The sequence below is a fragment of the Notolepis coatsorum genome, assembly GCF_963971535.1.
Source record: "Notolepis coatsorum genome assembly, chromosome: 11".
Lineage (NCBI taxonomy): Eukaryota > Metazoa > Chordata > Actinopteri > Aulopiformes > Paralepididae > Notolepis > Notolepis coatsorum.
Genome location: NC_140175.1, coordinates 90,240,846 through 90,263,030, shown reverse-complemented (window position 1 = coordinate 90,263,030; position 22,185 = coordinate 90,240,846). Strand labels below are relative to the sequence as shown.

General features: G+C 42.2%; 1 protein-coding gene across 10 annotated transcripts in view; it reads right to left on the bottom strand.

Annotated features, from left to right (window-relative positions):
- prrc2b (proline-rich coiled-coil 2B) overlaps positions 1–22,185 on the bottom strand; it is a 98,839-nt gene that overhangs the window by 56,359 nt on the left and 20,295 nt on the right. For 9 of the 10 annotated variants that reach the window (XM_084325271.1, XM_084325275.1, XM_084325276.1 and 6 more), the window contains exons 2-4: positions 12,055–12,233; positions 10,665–10,842; positions 466–568 (exon numbers count right to left, since the gene is read on the bottom strand). In XM_084325271.1, coding sequence (XP_084181397.1) covers positions 466–568; positions 10,665–10,842; positions 12,055–12,169 — 396 coding nt within the window. In that variant the 5' untranslated portion in view covers positions 12,170–12,233. The remainder of the gene's footprint in view (positions 1–465; positions 569–10,664; positions 10,843–12,054; positions 12,234–22,185) is intronic. The other variant, XM_084325274.1, reaches the window with a different exon arrangement.

Genomic DNA, 22,185 nt, shown 5'->3' with positions numbered 1-22,185 from the left:
GTGAACCCTGTGAAATACTTGTGAATAAGAGATACATGAATGTTTTGGTTGAAATAATAATGATTATAGTCTATGTGATTATGAAGGCCTGATGACACATTTAGCTATAGACGTGGATGTTCGAAAGTCCACGCATTAATATGACAAAAAGTCATGGTGATTTGATTTGGTGAGAGCTTAATGCGACTTGAATAGAATCACTATGTACACAATCAGGGTAAATGGGATGATATTACAGGAGCCATTTAGCCAATGGGGTGGTAGTGTAGTTGTCTCAGTTTGATATGTATAAAAGACATAGGTAATGATTCAGCGTTTGCCAGTTCTTCCTTGCAAGAAAACACTCCAGTATTTTTTCATGCAAATCAATAAAGGGCTGTATTTCATGTCATAAAATATTTATAAAATAAATAAAAATAAGAAATTGAAATGGTATGCAGTTGGAATAAGACTTCCCACACACACCTCCTGGCTGGCTACTGGTGTGGGCTTCTGAAGATTGGAGACAGATTTCTGTAAAGCCAGCTGCGGCTGCAACTCCGGCAGCTGTGCTGTTGACGCAATTGAACTGTGGAGAGAGAGAGAAAGAGAGAGAGAGAAAGAGGAGAGAGAGAGAGAGAGAGAGAGAGAGAGTGAAAAGAAAAAAATAACAGTACCGTCACCTCTTCCCCTTGAGACTCGATCATCAATCAAATCAGACTGCGGATATCCAAACTCCATCAATCAAATCAGACTGTAGATATCCAAACTCCATCAATCAAACTGTAGATATCCAAACTCCATCAATAAAATCAGACTGTAGATATCCAAACTCCATGAAGTGCAAGAACAAAACACACCATCACACAACACTGTAAATAGTATGATAGGATAAGATATTCCTTTATTGATCCCCTTGGGGAAATTCACACATGGGAGGGGAGGTACAGGTATGGGCAGGGTAATAGAAGAAAGACATTATAGGCAATACAATTGTATATGAATATAAAAATATGAGAAAAATAAACAGTATACAGCTATTAAGGTGCAGGTCAGGGTGTACCCTAACTGGCATGATATTAGTCATACGTTATAGTCCGAGCAGGATTTGGTGGTTAAGAGTCAGGCACACTTAGTGGTCAGTAAAACACACGCATCACTCTGTTGTACGGTGTGGGTGGTTCTAGTACAGCAGAGTGGTCAAGTTCCACAGCCATCCCAACTCGCCAGCTGGTATTGTTGTCGCACTATTGTACCACCTGCTTAAAATATCGAATGGATATCCTCTTAAAATATGTAATGGAATAATATATTAGATGGCAGTGACATGACAGAAATAAATGGGATTTAAAATTGGACAACAGAAACAATGCCTGGTCTCCACTAGCCAGAGTTTATCCATGCTGTAGCCCATCTGGCTTCTCCGTGGTCTTTAGAACCTGGTCAAACCCGAGACAGCCATTTTTCACAACGTGGCCAGACCTGCACAAAGTTGGCTGGGACTGTTTATCATGGTTTACCACAGTTGGTAGTGTGAATTTTTAAAGGTTGCTGTTACGAAGGATCAGATTAAACCGAATATATATATTTATTGATTGATATATATTGCATAATATTTGTATATCGTTTGATATCCCTTGTGTATTCCTTGTACATATACACGGAATATCCCTTTAGCCTAGTACAGACCATAATATTTCATTCTCCTATTGGACAGCGGTCCACCAGGCGCCATTGCCATACCTCCAAGGTCTGGTTCAAAGTCACCGCCGGGGACTTGCCTGGACATAAACGGTTCTGCGCAAGGATATGAGACAGGAATAAAGCTGGTACTAGTTTGTTCACCTAACGTATAAATATGGCGCAGGTGAATACAGAAGTAGAGTTACCCAATAAGTTGAAGCCTCACCCACGATACAACGTGCGGTGAAGTATGGCCTGTTTGGCCCCAAATAGGGCATTGAGACCGCATGCGAATTAATAACTGAAGTATCAGAGTTTAACGCTGTACCGTCGAGTTCGACCTATTCTATTAAGTCAGTAATAGTCTATTTATGTATAGTGTATCGTGCGGCTACCGTTCTACAGTGACCAGCATCACCAACGTTTCATCGTACCAGCTAGTGTGCTTATCCAGGCTGGGCAGCTTACCCTGGCGCTTTCACCCGAGGAGCCCTAGACTAGGACCGTGTGGATCATGTACACTGGATAACCTACCGACGACTGCATAGCCCTTTTCGGCTGGATTATATTTGCTTTTGGTCCTGTAATTGATGGAGCGGAGAATCGCCTACACCCACAATTGTGTGGGATTTACCCTGTGAGGAGCCACGTCGAGCCCGCCTCTCAGAAGCCTGAGGCCGGCTAGCTTTCTTCCATGCGGAGCTGCATGCTACGGAGAACAGCTGTATTCGTCTGCGGATCAAGAGATTATTGCACCGTCTCCTGTACTTGGAGTCTCTTTATCATCGTTGACCCAGACTCTACTACCGACAAATCCTCTCCCCTTGCTGGCTTACGACCGGAGGGACCCTACCAGTATCTCCCGCTATATTACCAGAGTACCATAGATATAATTCCTAAGATTCAGGTTGTATTATTATCTCCTGCGTAATATGAGAATGGACATACGTTATTGATTTGCCTACGCACATTCCTTTGCCTTATAAGCGCATCCAAAGTAAAGTATATTATGTACTATCATTGCTGCTAATAAATACTTAAATCCAGTTTTGTGTGGAACCGAGTCATTGTGGGAAGTGTTCATCATAAGATACCTGTGTACTGTATGGCCAGTAGTAATGTACATAAGACAGTAGTGGTTTAATGATACCATACTTATCAATACAGTCAGGGAATTGTACCCCTCAGTTACAGTTGCTATATACCTTCTATATATCTACTTGTACACCTGAATATATAAAGCATTTCAAATAGATTTTATATGGCCACTATGCTGCACACACACTGGCCCCGCAACAAAATACGGCTCTTATTATGGCTCTGTCATTCTTAACACATTGGTTGCCAGCAGGGGGTGCGCTATTTATCGCTTGAGTGCCAGCGCTTTAGTCAATGAGAGGACGGGGATATTTGCGAACGCATAAACTATATCTTAAATTATGGCTATGTGTCTAATACAACCGTCGCTTATCAATGACTTGCTTGCAGTCAACATGTACGAAACGGATTGTTTTTTCATCAGTACATTTCAGTTTTATACCGTTTTGAATACTTCTAGTGATTCCAGAAAGATCCGCGAAAATAGCCATTTACTGGAATACACAAAAGTCATTTTTCGGCCTATTTATGAATAGTTTTCAAATAAACGCTAGATTATCAATAGTATATGTGTACTTATGCACGCTAGAGAAGCGGGCTGAAAAATCAAATCTATTATCTATTATCTATCTGCTAACGTTACGCACGCACACATATGAGACACGTTGTGAAATATGTGAAAAAACATCTGATTACCCCAAGACTGGTTAAAGTCCTTACCTCACATCAGATGTTCTGCAAAAAGATTAATCAAATTCCTGATCGCCATTCCAAATATCGATTGCGTTTATTGATCCAATGTTAGACCTCGAAACAGATAATCCACACTGCTTTCGGTTGCCTCAATGAATGCAATAGTCTCAGGTTACATGGCTCAGAAGTAAAAATGTGGAATCCGGAGGTTTTTTTTCTCATGCATTTTCATTGACTCCAATCCAATGGGTGCAATACCATCCGGGAGACGATAGGGGGCGGTATTTGCCCTTTCCGAGATCAGAGCCAGTCCCAATGATAACGTGGGGCTGGATGGATGAAACATTTATGGATATCGCTAATAAAAGAAATAACGAGAAAACTCGTTGGCACTCAACGCATGGCAGCCAACAACGAGATTTCTCGTCGTTGGCACCCAATGTGTTAAAAGTACTGGTACTAATAAGATGGGGTAATTTTTTTTATTTTTGTACTCTTGTTCTTTTATCTATTTTTAGTGCTGCTTATAGTTTTTTTAATATGCTCCCTCTGTACAGCACTTTGTGCCCCTGTGGCTGTTAAAGCGCTTTATAAATAAAGTTGGATTGGACCGTTTTTAATGGCAGGGTATTGCGATACCTTTCTAGTATCGGTATACCGTGCAACACTACCACCCAGCCATCCACAGACAGCGCGCTGCAGACTGAATCACAAGCTAAGCTGGTGAACACACTGACCTCAAGTTTGTCACTAGGCACACACCTGGACTAAGAGTGCATGCACACAAATGCAAAAAGAAATATGCAGGTCAGTGTTTCCCCTCTATGCATCCAACAGCAGAGAATTTCGAAAATCTTGACAGATTTTTAAGTTAGACGGACATTTCCCCTGCACAAATATATGTATGTACTTAGGCCTTGAGAGCCCTTCTGCTGCCGGTAAACGCATAGAAACCTTCTGGCAGGATGTGCTTTACAAGCACACAAAAAACCTCCGCTGCTACAACTCCATCCTAGGGCTGTGATCACATTGGACGCCTTTTTTCTATTGTTTTCAATGGTTGTCGCGACAGGCTCACGTCTCCTCCTAACTAGGCACCTCAGGATTTTTAAGCAATGGTTTTTCAGGCACTCAGTTGAAAAAGTTTAGTGCACCAATGTCAATGTCACGTTCTTGTCGATGGACCAATCAAATCAACCGAGGGGAGGGATTACAAATCTGATGTATCTGAAGAGAAATCGACAAAGCCAAACCAATCGATAATGGAGAAGCTCATTTTGGCAGTTTTCCGACAAACCTTGTTTGTACAAGCAGGTCTTACCATGACCCGAGATATGAACAGCAACGCCTAGAGGGCTGCGAGTAGTAATGTATGCAACGTTATCTGAGGTAGCAACTAGGGTTGGGTACGGTTCACATTTGAACCATGATTGATACCCGACAGTACCTTTTTTCTGTACTTTTTAGTGTCAAAATTTAATCTACCTACCTCAGTTGTAAAAAATATGTCCAAACTTCAAATGATTTATTATCATTATTATTTATTTAGAACAATTTGTTCATTATATATATATATATATAATATATAATATTGCAGTGAGCGTTGTCTGCATCTAGCTTTGTAAAGTGTAATCACACTTGCGAAAGCGGTTGCCCCGAAAATGCCCTTTGTAGATTTAATGACTTAGGCCATGTCCCCACGTATCTGGATCTTTTGCCAAACGGATATTTTCAGGCTCCGTTTTTTTTTAAATCCTCGTCCACGCGACAGTGTTAAAAAGAAAAAACTGATCCAGACGCAAACACATAAACGCATATAAATTGCTCCAACAAGCATGCGGGCCAGTAGCTGGCGATAAGCGATATCCCAAATACCATAGTGGTACGAGCGGTCAGGACGACTGAGAAACGATAGGAATTGTCCATTGGTTCACCCAGCCCACTTGACCATTCGTAGCATTTCCATTGGCTATATTGACATACATAGATGATAAATAGATATAGCGGAGGATTATGCAGTCCAGAGGAAACAACCAATCTAAATATGTCACAATTCAATGCTTTACTTCTGCGCACTGGGCGACGGAGAGATACAATGTCAATGTTGAGATCACAATCTCTGGATTCTGAAACTAAATATGGCGAGTCCTTATCACAAACTATATATATACTTATTACAACAAGACATTCATTAATTGCATTGTACTGTTCACGTGTGGTGCCGTCGTCGCATATATAAGTAAGGATAGTTTGAATTAGGGGTGCACCGATGTATCGGTCGGGTATCGGTATTGGCCGATCGAAAAGTGCCTTGTTGACTGCAATCGGCCTTTCGGCCGATAAGCTCAAATGTGCCGATGGCAGTAGCCGATAAATATCCATCAATTTGTGTCGCGTCAAAAGGCAAAAAAAAGTTCAGTCAAGCGACCTGCACAACGCCGCCCCCACACACACACAAGGTACTGCATCAAAGTTACTACTTATGATTAACAAAGGCATTCGTTTTGTGGCATTAACATTATATAGTTAGTTAGTGTTACACGTTCAATAACATCAGCATATTATTTACCCAAACATAGCAAGTAGCAAGCATTACTCAATTCAGAGCTCAGTTCCTTCCGTTGCTCAGAGCCCATACTGAGTTGTACCCATTCTGCAATCTGTTAATAAAGTTTTCAATCAGACAAATGTATAGAAAAACGTTGTTTTATTATAACATTCGTTGCAGTAAAATCATTATGCCTCGTTTGGTCATCCTGCGGAGCGCTGGTAATCTACTCGTGGCCGGCGGGGAGCTAACGTTATTAGCGCGTTGGTTTGTTGTTGATCTCTCGCTGCAGATCAATGGCGGATATCCAGGAAGTAAAAAACGAATACGCGATTGCCGATTGGTGGTAACAGCAGAGGCGTGTGCAAGCGGTGTGACGTAATTGGCAGAATCGACTGTCAATCAAAATTGTTCTGTTGCATTGCTTTGGTTGAGAGCTCTGGTTGAGACAATAGTATCCAGCTGCAGCCTGGCAGACCATACTGGGAGAGAGATAGTGCTACATGGCATGGTGAGCTCATGAGCTGTCTAACGCCTGTCCCGTCTCCCTGTCTTCCTATGACTTGCTGTCCTGGAGTGTTGACCGGAGTGTTGGACGTCCCGTGACGAAGGCCGGGAGATTGCGACCCCCTCTGCGTGCCCCCCTGTCTCCGGAGGTCTCGTAGTGCTGACCGGAGTGCCGGATGTCCCGCGATGATGTCGGGGAGTTCGCGACCCTCTCTGCGCCACCCCCTATCTCCCTGTCTCCGGCTGTCCCTGAGCAACGACCGGAGTGTTGAATGTCCCGTGACTAAGACGGGGAGGACGTGACCCTCTTTGCGCCACCCCTGTGCCTCAAATAGATCCGCTATTAGCTCTATCTTTAATTTTTCAAAATGTACAGTTGCTATTGCATGCACTCATCTGTGTTTCACCACACACATGAGTGCATGCTTACCAACTGTCCGTCTGCAACACTACTATCACCAACATCTAAGAAGGGAGATCCCCCCTTGAATGGCCCTTCTAAGGTTTCTCTCCTCCACACTGCCTGTGGAGCTTTTTTCCCTATTGTTAGGTTTTAGTGAGTTTTTCCTTACCTTCGCGTGGGGTATGTCTGGGAGTGCTTGCATTCTTTCATTTATTTGCATTCATCTAAAAAATGTTTGGACCCTATGGTGTTCTTGTTCTGTTCTTGACTTATTGTTATGTTGTCTTCTTGACTTGTTTAAAGAAGACCTGTACGGCCCATGGGGACATTAACGTGTGTTGTCGGGCCCTATAAATAAATTTGATTTGATTTGATTTATGGTGGAATTAATACCATAAACATATTTCTTGATGTTTCCTTTTTTTAAGTAAGTAAAGAGGCCTCTATGTTCATATCGGTGAGCACAATTTGTAACACAAAAAGAGAGACGTGTAGCCTATTTATTTAATATTTTATTTATTAATTTTATTATTATTTTATTTGTTGCCATGGCTAAAATAATAGTCAAGCATAGGGCTAAAACATTTTCATAAACAATTATTTTTTTTGTTATTTTGTTATAATAAGGGCTTTTCTATGCATTTGTCTGATTGAAAGCTTTATTGACAGATTGCAGATGGGTACAATACAGTACAGCTCAGTGGACTGGAGGATGAAGACCAGAAAAACACTTTTGGCTTTTTTACATAAGGGTCCTCCATTTTCAATTAATCAAAACATTTAGAGACATACAAAATACAGTAGTTTCATAAATTTAAAAAAAAATTAAGTTAAAAAAAAAAAAATTGCCACAAATATCGGTATCGGCCGATTGTGTTAGTTGAACAATCGGCATCTGTGGAAAAGTCCACCGAAGTTATTACTTCAAAGCGCTACTGCCTATATGGATAAAACAAGGTGTAATAAGGATGTTTTAGGTGGTGGTAGTTTCTCTGTTAGGACATTATAGCTGAAATATATAGCCTAGCTAGCCTATAGTCGGTCTGATATATATTAGAGAAATAGTAAAGTAATATTCGCCAAACAATCTGACGGGCCAGATATTATTACGGCCCACCACAGTCTGAGCATGCGTAGTGAGCTGATTTTCATTGGCGGCAGCAACTATAAATTGAAATCCTGTAGTGACAGAAAAACCTCTCAAAAAAAGAAGTTATGGCGAAACAGACAGCAAAACGTGATTCCTTTGTATGGACAGATGACGAGGTGGAGTTGCTGCTGAGTGTAACTCTACAGTACAAGACGACCAAGACACAGGAGAACGTCGACTGGGAGTCGTGCTACACCAAATATGTAGACATAATCTCAGAGTTCCAGGAACAATGCAATTGTTGTAATTATTATACAGTACCTGATGTAGTGAGTCTTCTTGAAGCGGATTAAGCTTTTTTTGCTCCGATTTGATCAGTTTAAAACCCATTGTGCGCTATAGAATTGTCAAATAGTACGTGCTTTTGACCCTTTTCATTTGTAACTTCATCCTTCATCTTTCAATATCTTATTTGACGTTACTGTATGATATAAGTGTGTATTAAAATACGGAGCTGTTAATGCGTATGAATGTCTGTGTCCACGGGCAAGCTATATTCACGTAACTCACATATTCAAATGATTCCTGTAATTCCTGTACAGTAACTATTCAACTAATAATGTGAAGTTATTATTAGGTCATCCTGGGACCACTCACGCGTGATGCCAACATCCTCAACTATCCGCAACATCAGAGAGCATCAGGTCTTCTGTCACGAGTCTATTAACAAAATTTAGAATGCAATTTGGCTTTTAACTGAAGCCGGGCGCAAAACTAAACATGTTTAGCAAAACATTAAATATCTTTGCAACAGTTTGTGATAATGCCTAGTCTTATTTTGTTTCGGAATCGCGATATTGTGATCTCAAGGTCTCAACATTGACATTGTATGATATCTCTCGAGAAATAAGCTGACGAAAAAAACGTCACTTGCCACTTAAATAAATCAAAAGAGTGTATTTAACAACCTCAAAAACGTTCGACACACGGTTTATATTAACTTAATAAATAAACAAAAACAAAAAATCTACTTATGTAAACGAAAATGTCCAGTATAACTAAATAACAGATACATCCCTATTGCACACAAGCAGCGTCTGATGGCCGAATCTGTCGGCACTGGAGTAGATATATACAGTACTGTTACATAGACATTTATGATATACAAGATATACAAATATACAGTACTGCTTAACCCTTTGATCGCCGGGGTTAAATTCATAATTTACCATCCCTCGCCAGCCCTATTTAACATGGAGAAGTTCCTCTTCTTTTCAGGGCTATAACTTTTTAAATTGTATTGCTAAATTGACATTACCATGGCCCATTCAAAGTCCTATATCTATTGTTCAGGGTGTAGCAACGTTTTACTTTTTCATTCACATATTCATACTAAAATACGGTCTAAAGTATAAGTATGTTTTTATCGTTTTCTGCAGCTTTCTCCAGAACGTGATTTATAGCCCTAAATGCATTATATTGATGATTGTATACAGTTTGATAGCAATCGGTGCGAGATAAAAAATGTCAACTGCACGTAGTTCTAGAAGTTACTACGTATGATCTGATGTTGACCGGATGGGCGGGGGGTCGTTTATAATTCCGTGGGCAACGTTATATCATTCATCTAGTGTGGGTGATATGATCATTGGAGCAGTTAATATAGAAGACATTACAAAATAACGCTGAAACTCACCGTAGCTTCCTCTCGCCGTTGGGAGATGAGCGTGAAACAGAATTTTTTCTATTATGGGATATAGAAATACCCGATCCATTTCCAGGTTGTATAATAGTATATACGTCCAAATCATGTTGTTTATCGAGTTATTGGCAACGGATCGATATCCATTGTGTCGAGCTCGAGTCCCGGGACCTATAGCGAGTGATCGGACCAAATTGAAATGAGCACCAGCTTCCACTTCCCTGTTTCTTCCCTGGGCGATCTGCCGATCGGCCACCAGATGGCGCTCTTGAACCGTTAGAGAGTTGACAGGGGCTCACCAGTACATATAATGTCTCCGGGGGAGAAATATGATTTCGATCACAGATTTTTGAAATATTGATATCAAAGACGCTGTCCAGCGTCATCGGCAGAATAAGCATGGCGGGGAATGACGTGTTTCAGCGTCAACGGCGATTAAAGGATTAAGAGGCAGAGATCAATAAGAAAATATATAGATTAGAGGGGGAAGAAACTACATGCTATTTCTGTCTGTCATTTCAGCACCAGGCGCTGTCCATCTTATTACCTGCATGCGCTTCAAGGCTACGGGCGCCTATTGCCATAGATAGAACAACAGTCTGAGCATGCGTAGTGAGCTGTGGCGGCATCGTTTATCTAGACTATGCGTTTACAGTGGCTACACGGATCCACTGAACGGATATTTTGGAAAATCTTCACTTTAAAATGCGTTCACGAAAATCTGTTTATGTTTCTGAAGACACTGTTTATGTGTGGATGAAAGGCCCAATCGTGGAATAAAATGTGCGTTTGGCAAAAGATCCAGATACGTGGGGACATGGCCTTACTCTAGAACAGCAAGTTACTATAATTTCTTCTGTTAAAACTGTGACCCATCCCTTCATGCATTACAAGTTCAGACACTTAAGACACACACTATGTTTCTTCCGTCAGTCTGTAACGTCTCGTCTCCCACCCTTACCTCTTTTGATCGGGTTGTTCCTGCTTGTTTGCCCATCCTGTTCCGTCTTTGGGCACAATAATCACGTTGGGATCGATTCCTTTGTTCTCAGACTTCAGGCTCGGGAGGTGAGCGGGGGGGGGCATGCGCCGGGCTGCGGCCACTTTGCCAAGACTCTGTAAGCCATGTCGCGGAACTACTGGGGGGAAAGGAGGAAGAGAGAGATGAGGGGAAGAGGAAGAACGACAGGCAGAGGGAGCGGGTGGACAAGTTGCAGAAGAAATAGGATGAATGGAGCCGTGAGTAGAGAAAAGGAGGGCAGAAGTTACAATTTACCCCATCTCAAAAACTCTGCCCCATTTTCTTTTTTTGTGATAACATTTTGAATTTTCATTTTTACATGTAACAAAACACAACACAATACAGTAACAACAATAACACACAAGACATCACAAAAGACATTCCCCCCCCCCCCCCAGGACCCCTCCAACATTCCGACCCGCTTCACCGCTAGATCATGGCTTTAACTTTTTCTTGTCTCAATGATGCGCTGCACTGCTGTAAAGAATTTGCCCAGCTTTCATCTCCGAATGGATGTTTCCACTTGATGACTTGTTGCCAACTATCTTTATCGATTGGAGGACATGTTATGGCTCGATATGTCCATCTACATCTGTTTTTTATTGTTTTTGTTTTTGAGAGAGGATGACCTTTTGGAATTGACGGATACGTTACATTAGCAAAGCTGTTGCTGTGAATGCACGCTTACGTTTGATGCCAAAATAATTTTTGTTGTACTTGTGCTGTATCACATCAGTCAACGACTAGTAGAAATGGAGATCAAAAGACATATAGGTGCATCCCTAGGTAATAAGTATAAAAAAAAAAAAAAAAAAAAAATGTATCCACTTTTTTCTATTTTTCTCCCCTCCCCTGTCTTGAACGTTGCTCGCATGTGCCCCCCACTGGCCAGTTGTAGGGAGGATAGAAGCCCATCGCATGTCCCCTCCGATACATGTGTAGGCAGCCAGTCGCATCTTTTCACCTGGCAGCGCGGACTCTCATTTGGCAAGGAGTAACGTGTAGGAGGCTCACACTGCCCCCGGCATTTTCCTGTCTCTGCTGTGCAGGCGCCCCAACAGACCTGTAGGAGTCGCTATTTACAACGTCCAGATTACCACCCATCGACTTCCCACCCGCTAACTCTGCCAATTGAGTTAGTATGACGGCCGGCCCAAGCCGGAGGCAACGCCGGCAGCCGTATTCGATACCCGTGTCTCGTGCGTTGGTGACGAGCGCAATGTCCGCTGCGCCACCCAGTCGCTTCGTAATAAGTAATTTAATGTGGCCTAATAACAGTATTGTGAGACAATGTTAGTCAAATGCAGTGGAGGACAGAAGGAGGACTTACCTAAGGTTTTCTGAGTTTCTATTGACTTTCCCTTGTACTTGTCAAATAGGCTGAGTGAGGAATACTTGCTTTTCCCATCCTTGGACTTGGTTATTTGCCCCAAACGATCGGACATTGCGATGTAATGTCATCGAGTATGGAAATTTTTCTTTGCGCCTGTTCCTGTGTGCTTTCTGTTTCTGTGGGGAGAGGAAAATCTTATGTCAGTCAAACCACACAGGCAGTCTGGAAAAACAGCCATGCCATATTCAACCACAGGGGGGAGGATGTTTCAGCCATCTGAATACCACTTTTTCACAAAGGCAACAAAGCAGCAGCAATAAGCACCAATGCAGAAAACATTTGGGGGCCCGTATTTAGAAAGCCGCTTGAAGTAGGATTGTCATAGGCCAGCAGTAAAGATCCACTTATGATCTTCCTTGTGTACAGTGAGCCAGTGAGCCAGTGAGCCACAGTAACAAAAGGTTCCAAGGTTTCCAGTCTCTCCGGGCGGACAGCATGGGTGTCTAGACCAAACAACGCCGTAGGGAACGGTAATTTCGTGTTACGTAAAAACATAACAAGGCGTGACGCGACAGGAGATGAAACAGGGGACATCAGAGACAAGTTAAGACAAGAGTGTTAGTAGTCAGGAAGACATTAGGCTTTTACAGCCAGGACAAATGGGCAATATAGGATGCCATCCACCACTTTGGCAGTTGAAAAGCAAGAGTTCAAAGACTTATTAGTATGGCGGCGGACTGCCAGTGGTTCAGGGATGAGCCGTGTTTGAACAGTTGGCAAATCTTGACGGAGCCCATAAGACAAGAGGTTGGGGTCCAGCTTCACCTGCAAGGTGAAGGCAACAAGCTTTCCATTCGATCCAGCCATTCAATACATTTTTTTAAATCTATATTCCATTAAAGAAGATTAAAGGAGCTATAGCCAACATTTTATGTAGAGTAATATAAATAATACATCCACAGACCTTTTAGAAAGGTGCGGAATAAAAGTATTGTCATGCCTGGAATATCCCTGCTCCAAAACCCCAAACCTTCATGGAAAATCTCAGCAGGGGAGGTTATTGAGAAACGATCATTAACTGTTGAAGAGGTGCCCTTGAACTTAAAACCCCAGCTGCTGCAGTGGATCTGCTCCCTGGCAAAGACTATGGCTGTGCTGGAGCAGCTCCTTCCACCCACTGCAACTCTCCCCCCAAGCTGCGCTGCTGGAAATAACAATGGGTTTGTTGTAAATAGGGCTATCTTAAATACTTCGAAGTAGGGGTGGACGGTATAAACGGTATACGGTATAAACGGTATGAATTTGCTCTACGGTATGGATTTTGACTATACCGTATAACCGGTAGTGCAGCTCTAAAATAGCAATGACGTCATGTAACCACAGCGCGACTATTTCACTCGCATTTGCCCCTAAAAATAGATAGAATTAGCCATAGATAATAGATATGTGCGAACTAGAAAAAGTTATTTAGGAGGCTTCGCGCAGTGGGCGTGCCAGCCCCTCCCGCACGCATGTAAACACGGGTCTACTAGTAGTCTAGTGGGACGGGACGTCTCCCTGAGCTAACGTTAGCTTAGCTACCGTTACAAAATGACCCAGTCAACTATTCACTTTTAGTTTAATACATGATGAGGCATTGTCTAACCGAACGGTATCTAGTCGGCCAGCTACCGATAGCTCCTGACATCAACAAACGCTCCATCAAGTCTAGTAGAGTAGACGTGTATGATAGCTCCGTTAGCCGTTAGCTCACGTTAACGCAAATTAGTTCACCGTTCAAAACGAAATGTCCCATTGAACTAAATAATTCACTGAGGCGTTGTATTAACGTTATATATCCGGCTAGCAGTAGCTACAGATAGCTCCTGATATCAATGTCTTATAACACTGATTCGATGCGTATTCGAGCTGAGGGCTTGCTAACGTTATAGTACCAATACAATAGGGTCCAGGTGCAGCGCCGGAGAATCCTGGCCGTAGCTCTGCTCGAGGCTACTAGAGTATAGGTCCAGGTGCAGCTCTGGAGAATCCTGGCCGTAGCTGGAGGCTACTAGAGTACACACAGACAGTGGAGCTTGTTGCGTGGTGGCGATGTCTCGCAGATAATACAAGTACAAGTCTAATTATATAATATATATATTTTATAAAAAATAAAAAAAAAATTATATAAAATAAAAAAAAATTTTTATCAAAAACGATGATACCGTGATATATACCGTTACCGTCTATGCTTCAAATTATACCGTGATATAAATTTTAGACCATACCGTCCACCCCTACTTCGAAGCTTCCTTCGATGAGCATGGGATTCGAATAGGAAAATAATAATTTGAATATATATATAAAAAAAAATTCAAATTCAAATTTAATTAAATCTTTTTGTTTTTGTGCAAAATCAACTCTGCCTCTCATTCAGCACCAGTCACGATGATAGTCGGGTTAACTCGCCATCGCTTGAGCGCCAATCACGAGAATAGTCAGGTTTTAATCGTTATTTCTTTTATTAGCGATATCCATTCATTTTCATCCATCCAGCCTGATCCAGTTATCGTTGGTAATGGGTCTGAGCTCACAAAAGGGCAAATACCGCCGCCTACGCCTTCCAGCTGGTATTGCACTCCACTGGGAATGGTGTAGTTTCTTTTCTGGGACGATCCAAGCCGTGCGGGCGGGGTTTAAATACTCAGGTGAGGTAGGGATATACAACGATGGCATGGAACAGCCCGCCCGTATCATATGTAACGGTTGGTAATGTGGTACGGACCTCCACAAGCAGTATTTGGAATGGCGATCAGATAATTCGAGTATTTCTTTTGTATTACATCAGATACAAGGTAAGAACACTATATATACATTTTATCGTTGATCTGATATTTATTTCTACCCCGATCGACGCCGTCTGTGTGTGTGTGTGTGGCTGTGTGCCGTTGAGTGCAGGAGGCGACTGGGGGAGCCCCCGCGGTCCAGGGCTCTCTTCATTCTTGCACGAGGAAGGATAATAATGATGATCTAGCTAGAGCTGCCGCGGTATCGGTATTACCGCGGTATCGCTGTTACATCACGCCCACCGCAGAGTTGGGCTGAATACCACATCACCGCTGTTTTTTATAATAATAATAAAGTACCCTGCTCTCGTTGGGCTTGCGGCTCTGCAGATATACCCTACTTCTCTGTCGAGGTTCCAAGCGACCATATTGGGTACCAGAAAAGTCACATGAAACACTGCCGACCACTGATTGGTCAGAAGAGACGCGTCACACGTTGGAGCGTCCTGCAGTGTGTTACCACCAATCGGCAAGCGCGTATTAGGTTTTTACTTCCGGAATGTCAGCCATTGATCAGAGCTCACAACACGGCTAATACGTTAGCTCCCGCCGGAGACCGGAGTGGATTACCGTCGCTCCTCAGGGGGAACGAGGCATAATGATTTTACTGCAACGAAATGTTATAATAAAAGCCCTTCGTTCTATACACTTGTCTGATTGAAAACTTTATTAACAGACCGCAGAATGGGTACAACTCGGCACGCTCTGAGCAAAGAAAGGAACTGAGATATGAATTGAGTAACGCTTGCCTTGCTATGGTCCGGTAAATACGCTGATGTTATTGAACGTGTAACTATATAACGTTAATGCCACAAAACGAATGCCTTTGTAATCATAAGTAGTAACGTTATAATAATAATAAGAAAGGGTCGGGGGGGTAACCGGCGGGTGCGCGTGAATATTAAAGACAACCTACTTGTGTTCAGCTTTTCTCTGATTGGCCACAACCCCCCGCCCCCTTTTGCCGCAAACGCGGCAGCAGAGGTCCCTGCAAGGTCCCAAATTAAATCAAATTAAATGAATGAAGCGCGCAGCAGAGTGTATAATGTTATTTCGCGGAGCATAATGTATAATGTTATTTCGCCCGTTGGAGGCTGCTGACTGATTAATAATAAGCTCTCTTTATTTAGCTTCCATTCATTTTGGGGACGATGTTCAAATATCATACTTCTGAAGTATAAACAAACTATACTGCTGTGACGTTATTTCGCCCGTTGGAGGCTGCTGACTGATTAATAATAAGCTCTCTTTATTTCTCTGCCGCGTCCTCTCTGCCGCGTAACAACACACTGTATAATGTTATTTCGCCCGGCGGAGGCTGCTGACTATAAGCTCTCTTTATTTCGCTTCCATTCATTTTGGGGACGATGTTCAAATATCATACTTCTGAAGTATAAACAAACTATACTGCTGTGACGTTATTTCGCCCGTTGGAGGCTGCTGACTGATTAATAATAAGCTCTCTTTATTTCTCTGCCGCGTCCTCTCTGCCGCGTAAAACACACAGAGCGGCGCGGATAAGGGCGTGTGCTAGGGCGGTCACGTGGCCAATCAGGGAAACGCTGAACACAAGTAGGTTGCCTTTAATATTCACGCGGCGGGCTCGCCGCTACCACCCCTGCCCGCGACACAGAGTGAACGGCGCACGACCAGAGGGGAGACTTCGAATCCGTGTTTCACTTTTAATAACGAATGCGTGCTTGCCGAATCCCAAACAATATTCATGCTGCTAAGTCATCCTCTAAAGATAGACATTTAGACTAGAGGCAGGCTATAAAGAGTAGACTACAACAACAAAAAATGCATTCAAACTTTTTTTTTTTTTTTTTTCTCAGCGTGTTTAGTGTATTCCACTAAAGGGCTATTATCGCGTCTAGGGATGCCCCGATCATGTTTTTTGCCACCGATACCGATCACCGATCGTCTACGAGACATATCGGCCAATACCGACCGTTTTTGGTTTTATAAAAAAAAAAAATATATATATATATATATATATATACTTGTAGTTGTATTATCTGCGAGACATCGCCACCACGCAACAAGTCAAAATGCTCGCTATCTGCAAACAGCTCCACTGTCTGTGTGTATACTCTGCTTTGGTCAAATCACATTCAGCATTGCCATCTTCGCAGTGTTGTTGTTATGAAGCATGATAGCTAATTAGCATATGTTCAGCTGCAAAAACGAATAATGTCAATTATGTTACAAGACATTGCTATCAGGAGCTATCTGTAGCTACTGCTAGCCGGCTAGATGCATACTGCACCTTATGTGACACTGTGAATATATTTTTCAGTTAGTTAGATAGTAAATTATATTGACCTATTTGTTTACACTGCTTGTGTTGTTTTTACTACCTGTACCCCCCCCCCCCTTGCTGCTATGATGCCTGAATTTCCCCAAGGGGATCAATAAAGGAATATCTTATCTTATCTTATGACATTAGACAATGCATCATGTATTAAAATAAAGTGAACGAACTATTTAGTTTACTGGGTCATTTCGGTTAAACAGTGAGCTAACGTGAGCTAACGGAGGTCTCATGCTGGCCGATCGATCGGCACGGGGCATCCCTATCATTCTTAAACTGAAATGCGCATTTGTTGATATCAGGAGCTATCAGTAGCTAGCCAGTTAGACAATGTATAATGTATTAAACTAAAGTGAATAGTTGACTGTGTAGTTTTGTTTAAACAGTAACGTTAGCTAGGTAGCTAACATTAGCTCACGTAGGTCTCACGGAGGACTATTGCCGGAGCCTCTGTTGACATAATTCTGGGAGGGGCAGGGGGAGGAGGAGGGGGGGGAGGAGGCTGCAGCAGCAGCTGTGTGCCTGAGGCCATGGTTAGACTAGTGTATTTGTGGCGTTTTTGTATACGTTTTTGAATAAGTTTCATGTCCCTATTACACAGAAATGCGTTTTTTGGCGTTTTTTTGTGGATACGGCTGAAACGCAAAATTGTGTTTGCGTTTTGGAGAAACGCAAAAAAACGCATCGACAACAGCGTGTAGTCTGCACGGAGCCGTTGTTGCGAAAACGCCCATGCGCAGTAGATACCATCTGCGTGCCCTTCCGGTGACAACAGTGTGTGTGTTTGGGACATAGCTCCGTGTCCCAAATAGCTTCAGCTACCATGTGTTGTCAAGTTATTGTTATAAGGACCCCAGTCCAAGCTACAACAGTCTGCATTCCCTTAACAATTGTTTGTATTGAGCCGTATTGTATTGTACCCATATGCAATATGTTAAATAAAGTTTACATCCATTCATTCTGCTAGCATTACCGATTGCATGAGCAGCTGGCTAACGTGAGCTATCAGGATTCAGACCCTGTTAGCTCAGAGCTCCTCTTTCAACTTAACAAGCATTAAACAAAATGGCCCAGTCATCTATTCACCTTTGTTTAATACACACAGCGTTGTCTCTAATGTTATCTAACTACTGATAGCTCGCGATATCATCAGTTTGGTGCTGGCTAAGTAGCGTGAGCTAACGTTAGCTTCTAGCCACAATGCTATATTGTTATAATGGCATACTCCATTGACGTTAGCATGCAGCTAACAATGCTACCGATCTTTTTTTAGACTAAACTATCCGCTCTTGGTGGTCACTTGTGTTGATGTTAGTTTTGTTTCATCAACAAATGACAGGCAGAACACACAGTGAATGTATCCGTTTTGTTTATTGCACTTTTATTAGGCTTTGCTGAAAAAGAATTGCTGCATTGGGTAACTAGGCAAAAGATGGTGGCCGCCTTGTTGACATTTGCTTTGCAGGCACATTCAAGTTCTGATTGGTTGAAATTGCCTTCATGTTTGCTACCTACTGCCACCTACTGCTTTGGCAGTGTACTACATCAGTGTGCTCGGGTGACAAAAACGAAAAAAAAACGAAAGTGTGACTCGAGGCGCACGACGTCACGGCGAAACGCATATGACAACAATACGAAGATGAAACGAAAGGTGTAACCGCACCCTGAGAGAGAAGTCAGCGAGTGAGAACTCCACTGAGAATTGGATCGATCGGAGCATCCCTAATCGCGTCTTTTCCTGGAATTACTCAGAATCACCAAAACTATATTCATATTCAAAACGGTATCAAATGGAAATGTACAGATGAAAAAACAATCCGTTTTGTACATGTTGACTGGAAGCAACTCACTGATAATCGACTGGTGTATTAGACCCATAGCTATAATTTAAGATATATTTTAAGCACTCGCAAATCTCGCAGTCCCGCCATTGATTAAAGCGGTGGCATTCTAGACCTATATCGCGCATTAACACTTTCAGTGCCACGGACGACATAACTCGTTTTATTAGGTCCCCCACTGAGTGCCCACGATGACAAATATCGTTTTATTAGCGATCTGAAATCATATTTCATCAACCGAGTCTCCCGTTGGTACAGCAGCCCCTACAGGAGCTCAGAATGGAAAAAAGCGCCCCCTATCGTCTATCCCTGTGTAACTGCAGGTCAGTCGCTTAGACTGACCTGGGATCTGTAGATATGTAGGGGAGGAGCCAGCTGGTTCCTTGTGCTGGCAAGCTGTCTGCTCAAGAGGGATCTGCTCACGGCACGGGAATCAGCCTGGAATATATATTTACAGCAGCCAATACTCAATCAATAAGCGTGATCGATATTTGGAATGGCGATCAGGAATTGGAATGATCTTTTTGGAGAACATCTGATCTGAGGTAAGGAATCTATTTGACCAGTCTTGGGATAATCAGAGTTGTATTCGCTGAGATCTCAGCGTTTGCCCTATGTGTGATGTGTCTGTTTGTGCGCGATCGCTGATGAGGAAATAAGAGAATAGACTTTTCAGCTCGCATCTCTAGCGTGCATACGTACACATATACTATCGATAATCTAGCGTTTATTTGAAAGCGGTTCATAAATAGGCAGAAAAATTAAAATGTTTGTGTATTCTAGAATATTCCAGTAAATGTCTTTTATCACGGAATCTTTATATTTTCCTTGAAAATGAGGGATTTTCAAAATGCTATAAGACGAAAATGACCCGATAAAAAAACAATCCACTTCGACAATGTTGACTGGAAAACGAGTCATTGATAAGCGACGGGCAGATTAGACACATAATTTAAAACATAGATTATGCGTTTTTAGCGCTAACATTGAAGTGGATGGTGGGCATTCAACGGGTAAATCAAGGTTAAGCAAGGGCTAGGGGTGCACCGATGTATCGGTCGGGTATCGGCCGATAAGTGCCTTGTTGACTGCAATCGGCCTATAAGCTCGAATGTGCGGATGGCAGTAGCCGATAAATATCCATCAATTTGTGTAGCGTCAAGACAAAAAAAAGTTCACTCGCGACCTCCACAACGACGTCCCCAGTCCGGGCAGTTCCCCCCACACACAAGCTACTGCATCAAAGTTACTACTTATGATTAACAAGGCATTTGTTTTGTGGCATTAACATTATATAGTTAGTGTTACACGTTCATAACATCAGCATATTATTTACCCGAATGTAGCAAGCGTTCATACTAGCTGCCGTCCCCAGTCCGGGCAGTCCCTCCCCCCCACACACACACACAAGCTACTGCATCAAAGTTACTACTTATGATTAACAAGGCATTCGTTTTGTGGCATTAACATTATATAGTTAGTGTTACACGTTCATAACATCAGCATATTTACCCGAACGTAGCAAGCGTTCATACTAGCTCAGTTCCTTCCGTTGCTCACAGAGCCCTGAGTTTTACCCATTCTGCAATCTGTTAATAACGTTTTCAATCAGACACATGTATAGAAAGGCTTTGTTTTATTATAACATTAGTTGCAGTAAAATCATTATGCCTCATTTAAGTCATCCTGCGGAGCTAAAAGCTAAACGTCGGCCGCGCGCCGCGCCGTGTTGTTGTTCTAGAAAACCTCTGTCGTCAAAATCAATGGCGGACAAAAGCAAAAGTAAAAAATGCAACACGCTTGCCGATTGGTGGCAACAGCAGAGGCGGGTGCAAGCGGTGTGTGACGTAATTGGCAGAATCGACTGTCAATCAAAATGTCATTGGTTGAGACAATAGTATCTCGCTGCAGCCCAGCAGGGTAGACCATGCTGGGAGAACTAGTATCTAGCTGCAGCCCTGCAGAACATACTGGGAGAGAGATAGTGCTATTTCTTGATGTTTCCTTTTTTAAGTAAGTAAAGAGGCCTATGTTCATATCGGTGAGCACAATTTGTAACACAAATATACAGTAGTTTCATGAAAATAAAAAATAAAAATATTACAAAAAAAAATAATATTACAAAAAAAAATATTTAAAGGAATATTGCCACAAATATCAGTATCGGTATCGGCCGATTGTGTTAGTTGAACAATCGGTATCGGTGGCAAATTTTCATATCGGTGCATCCCTACACGATACGATATAGATTATTTGGACAACGATACGATATTTGCCGATATCACAAAGTCTGCCACGATACGATACGATTCAGGTGCCTGCGATCGATATGAGACTATATTATGTGCCCATTTAACACAGTCACATTTAGATCAACTAAAAAAAGGCTACGGAAATATCAATTGACGTTTTTATTTTTGAGCTCTTCCAGACATTTAAACTAAAAACAATCTATTGTTTTTAATACAAATAGACCTCCTATTCACTGTAAAGTGCCACATTTTTATATATTGAGCTTTAAACTTTAAGTAAAATGTTTTGGAACTCACAACACGCAAGCTAAAACCCCTTCCTCTCCCAAACCGTTCCTACAATTGTTTTATGTTGCATGATGATCATGAATACATTCGTTCATGTTTAAAAATCAACATTATCTGTCCATCCTCAGTAAATAATATCAATATAATAATACTCCTGACTTCATCTGGTATTTTCAAACACACACACAGAATGCCCCCGCCCGCCCTTCCTCCTTCCCCTCTCCGTTTCTCTCTCTCTTAGCTTAGTTAGCTTAAGCAGCTAATGTAACGTTAATTTACGCGACGTGGGCATAAAAGAATGGCGACAATGCAAAGCATGTTAGATGCATTTGACCCGTTGCGAGGGGAAAACTGCACAGACTTATCGGCTCGCAAAATATAGGCTCCCTAGCGCTGCTGTGCTGTACAGAGCTACACGGAGTTTCACAACAATACTGGGCGCGGGGCGGATATGACGTCGCCGGATTTTCAAAATAAGAGTATCGCAATATGAATCGATCTTTTTACGTTGCATCGATCCTATTTGATTATTGATAATAGATCGATATATCGATCTGGATCAATGTATCGTCCCACCCCTACAAGAGACTGGCTCCAGTATGATGCTG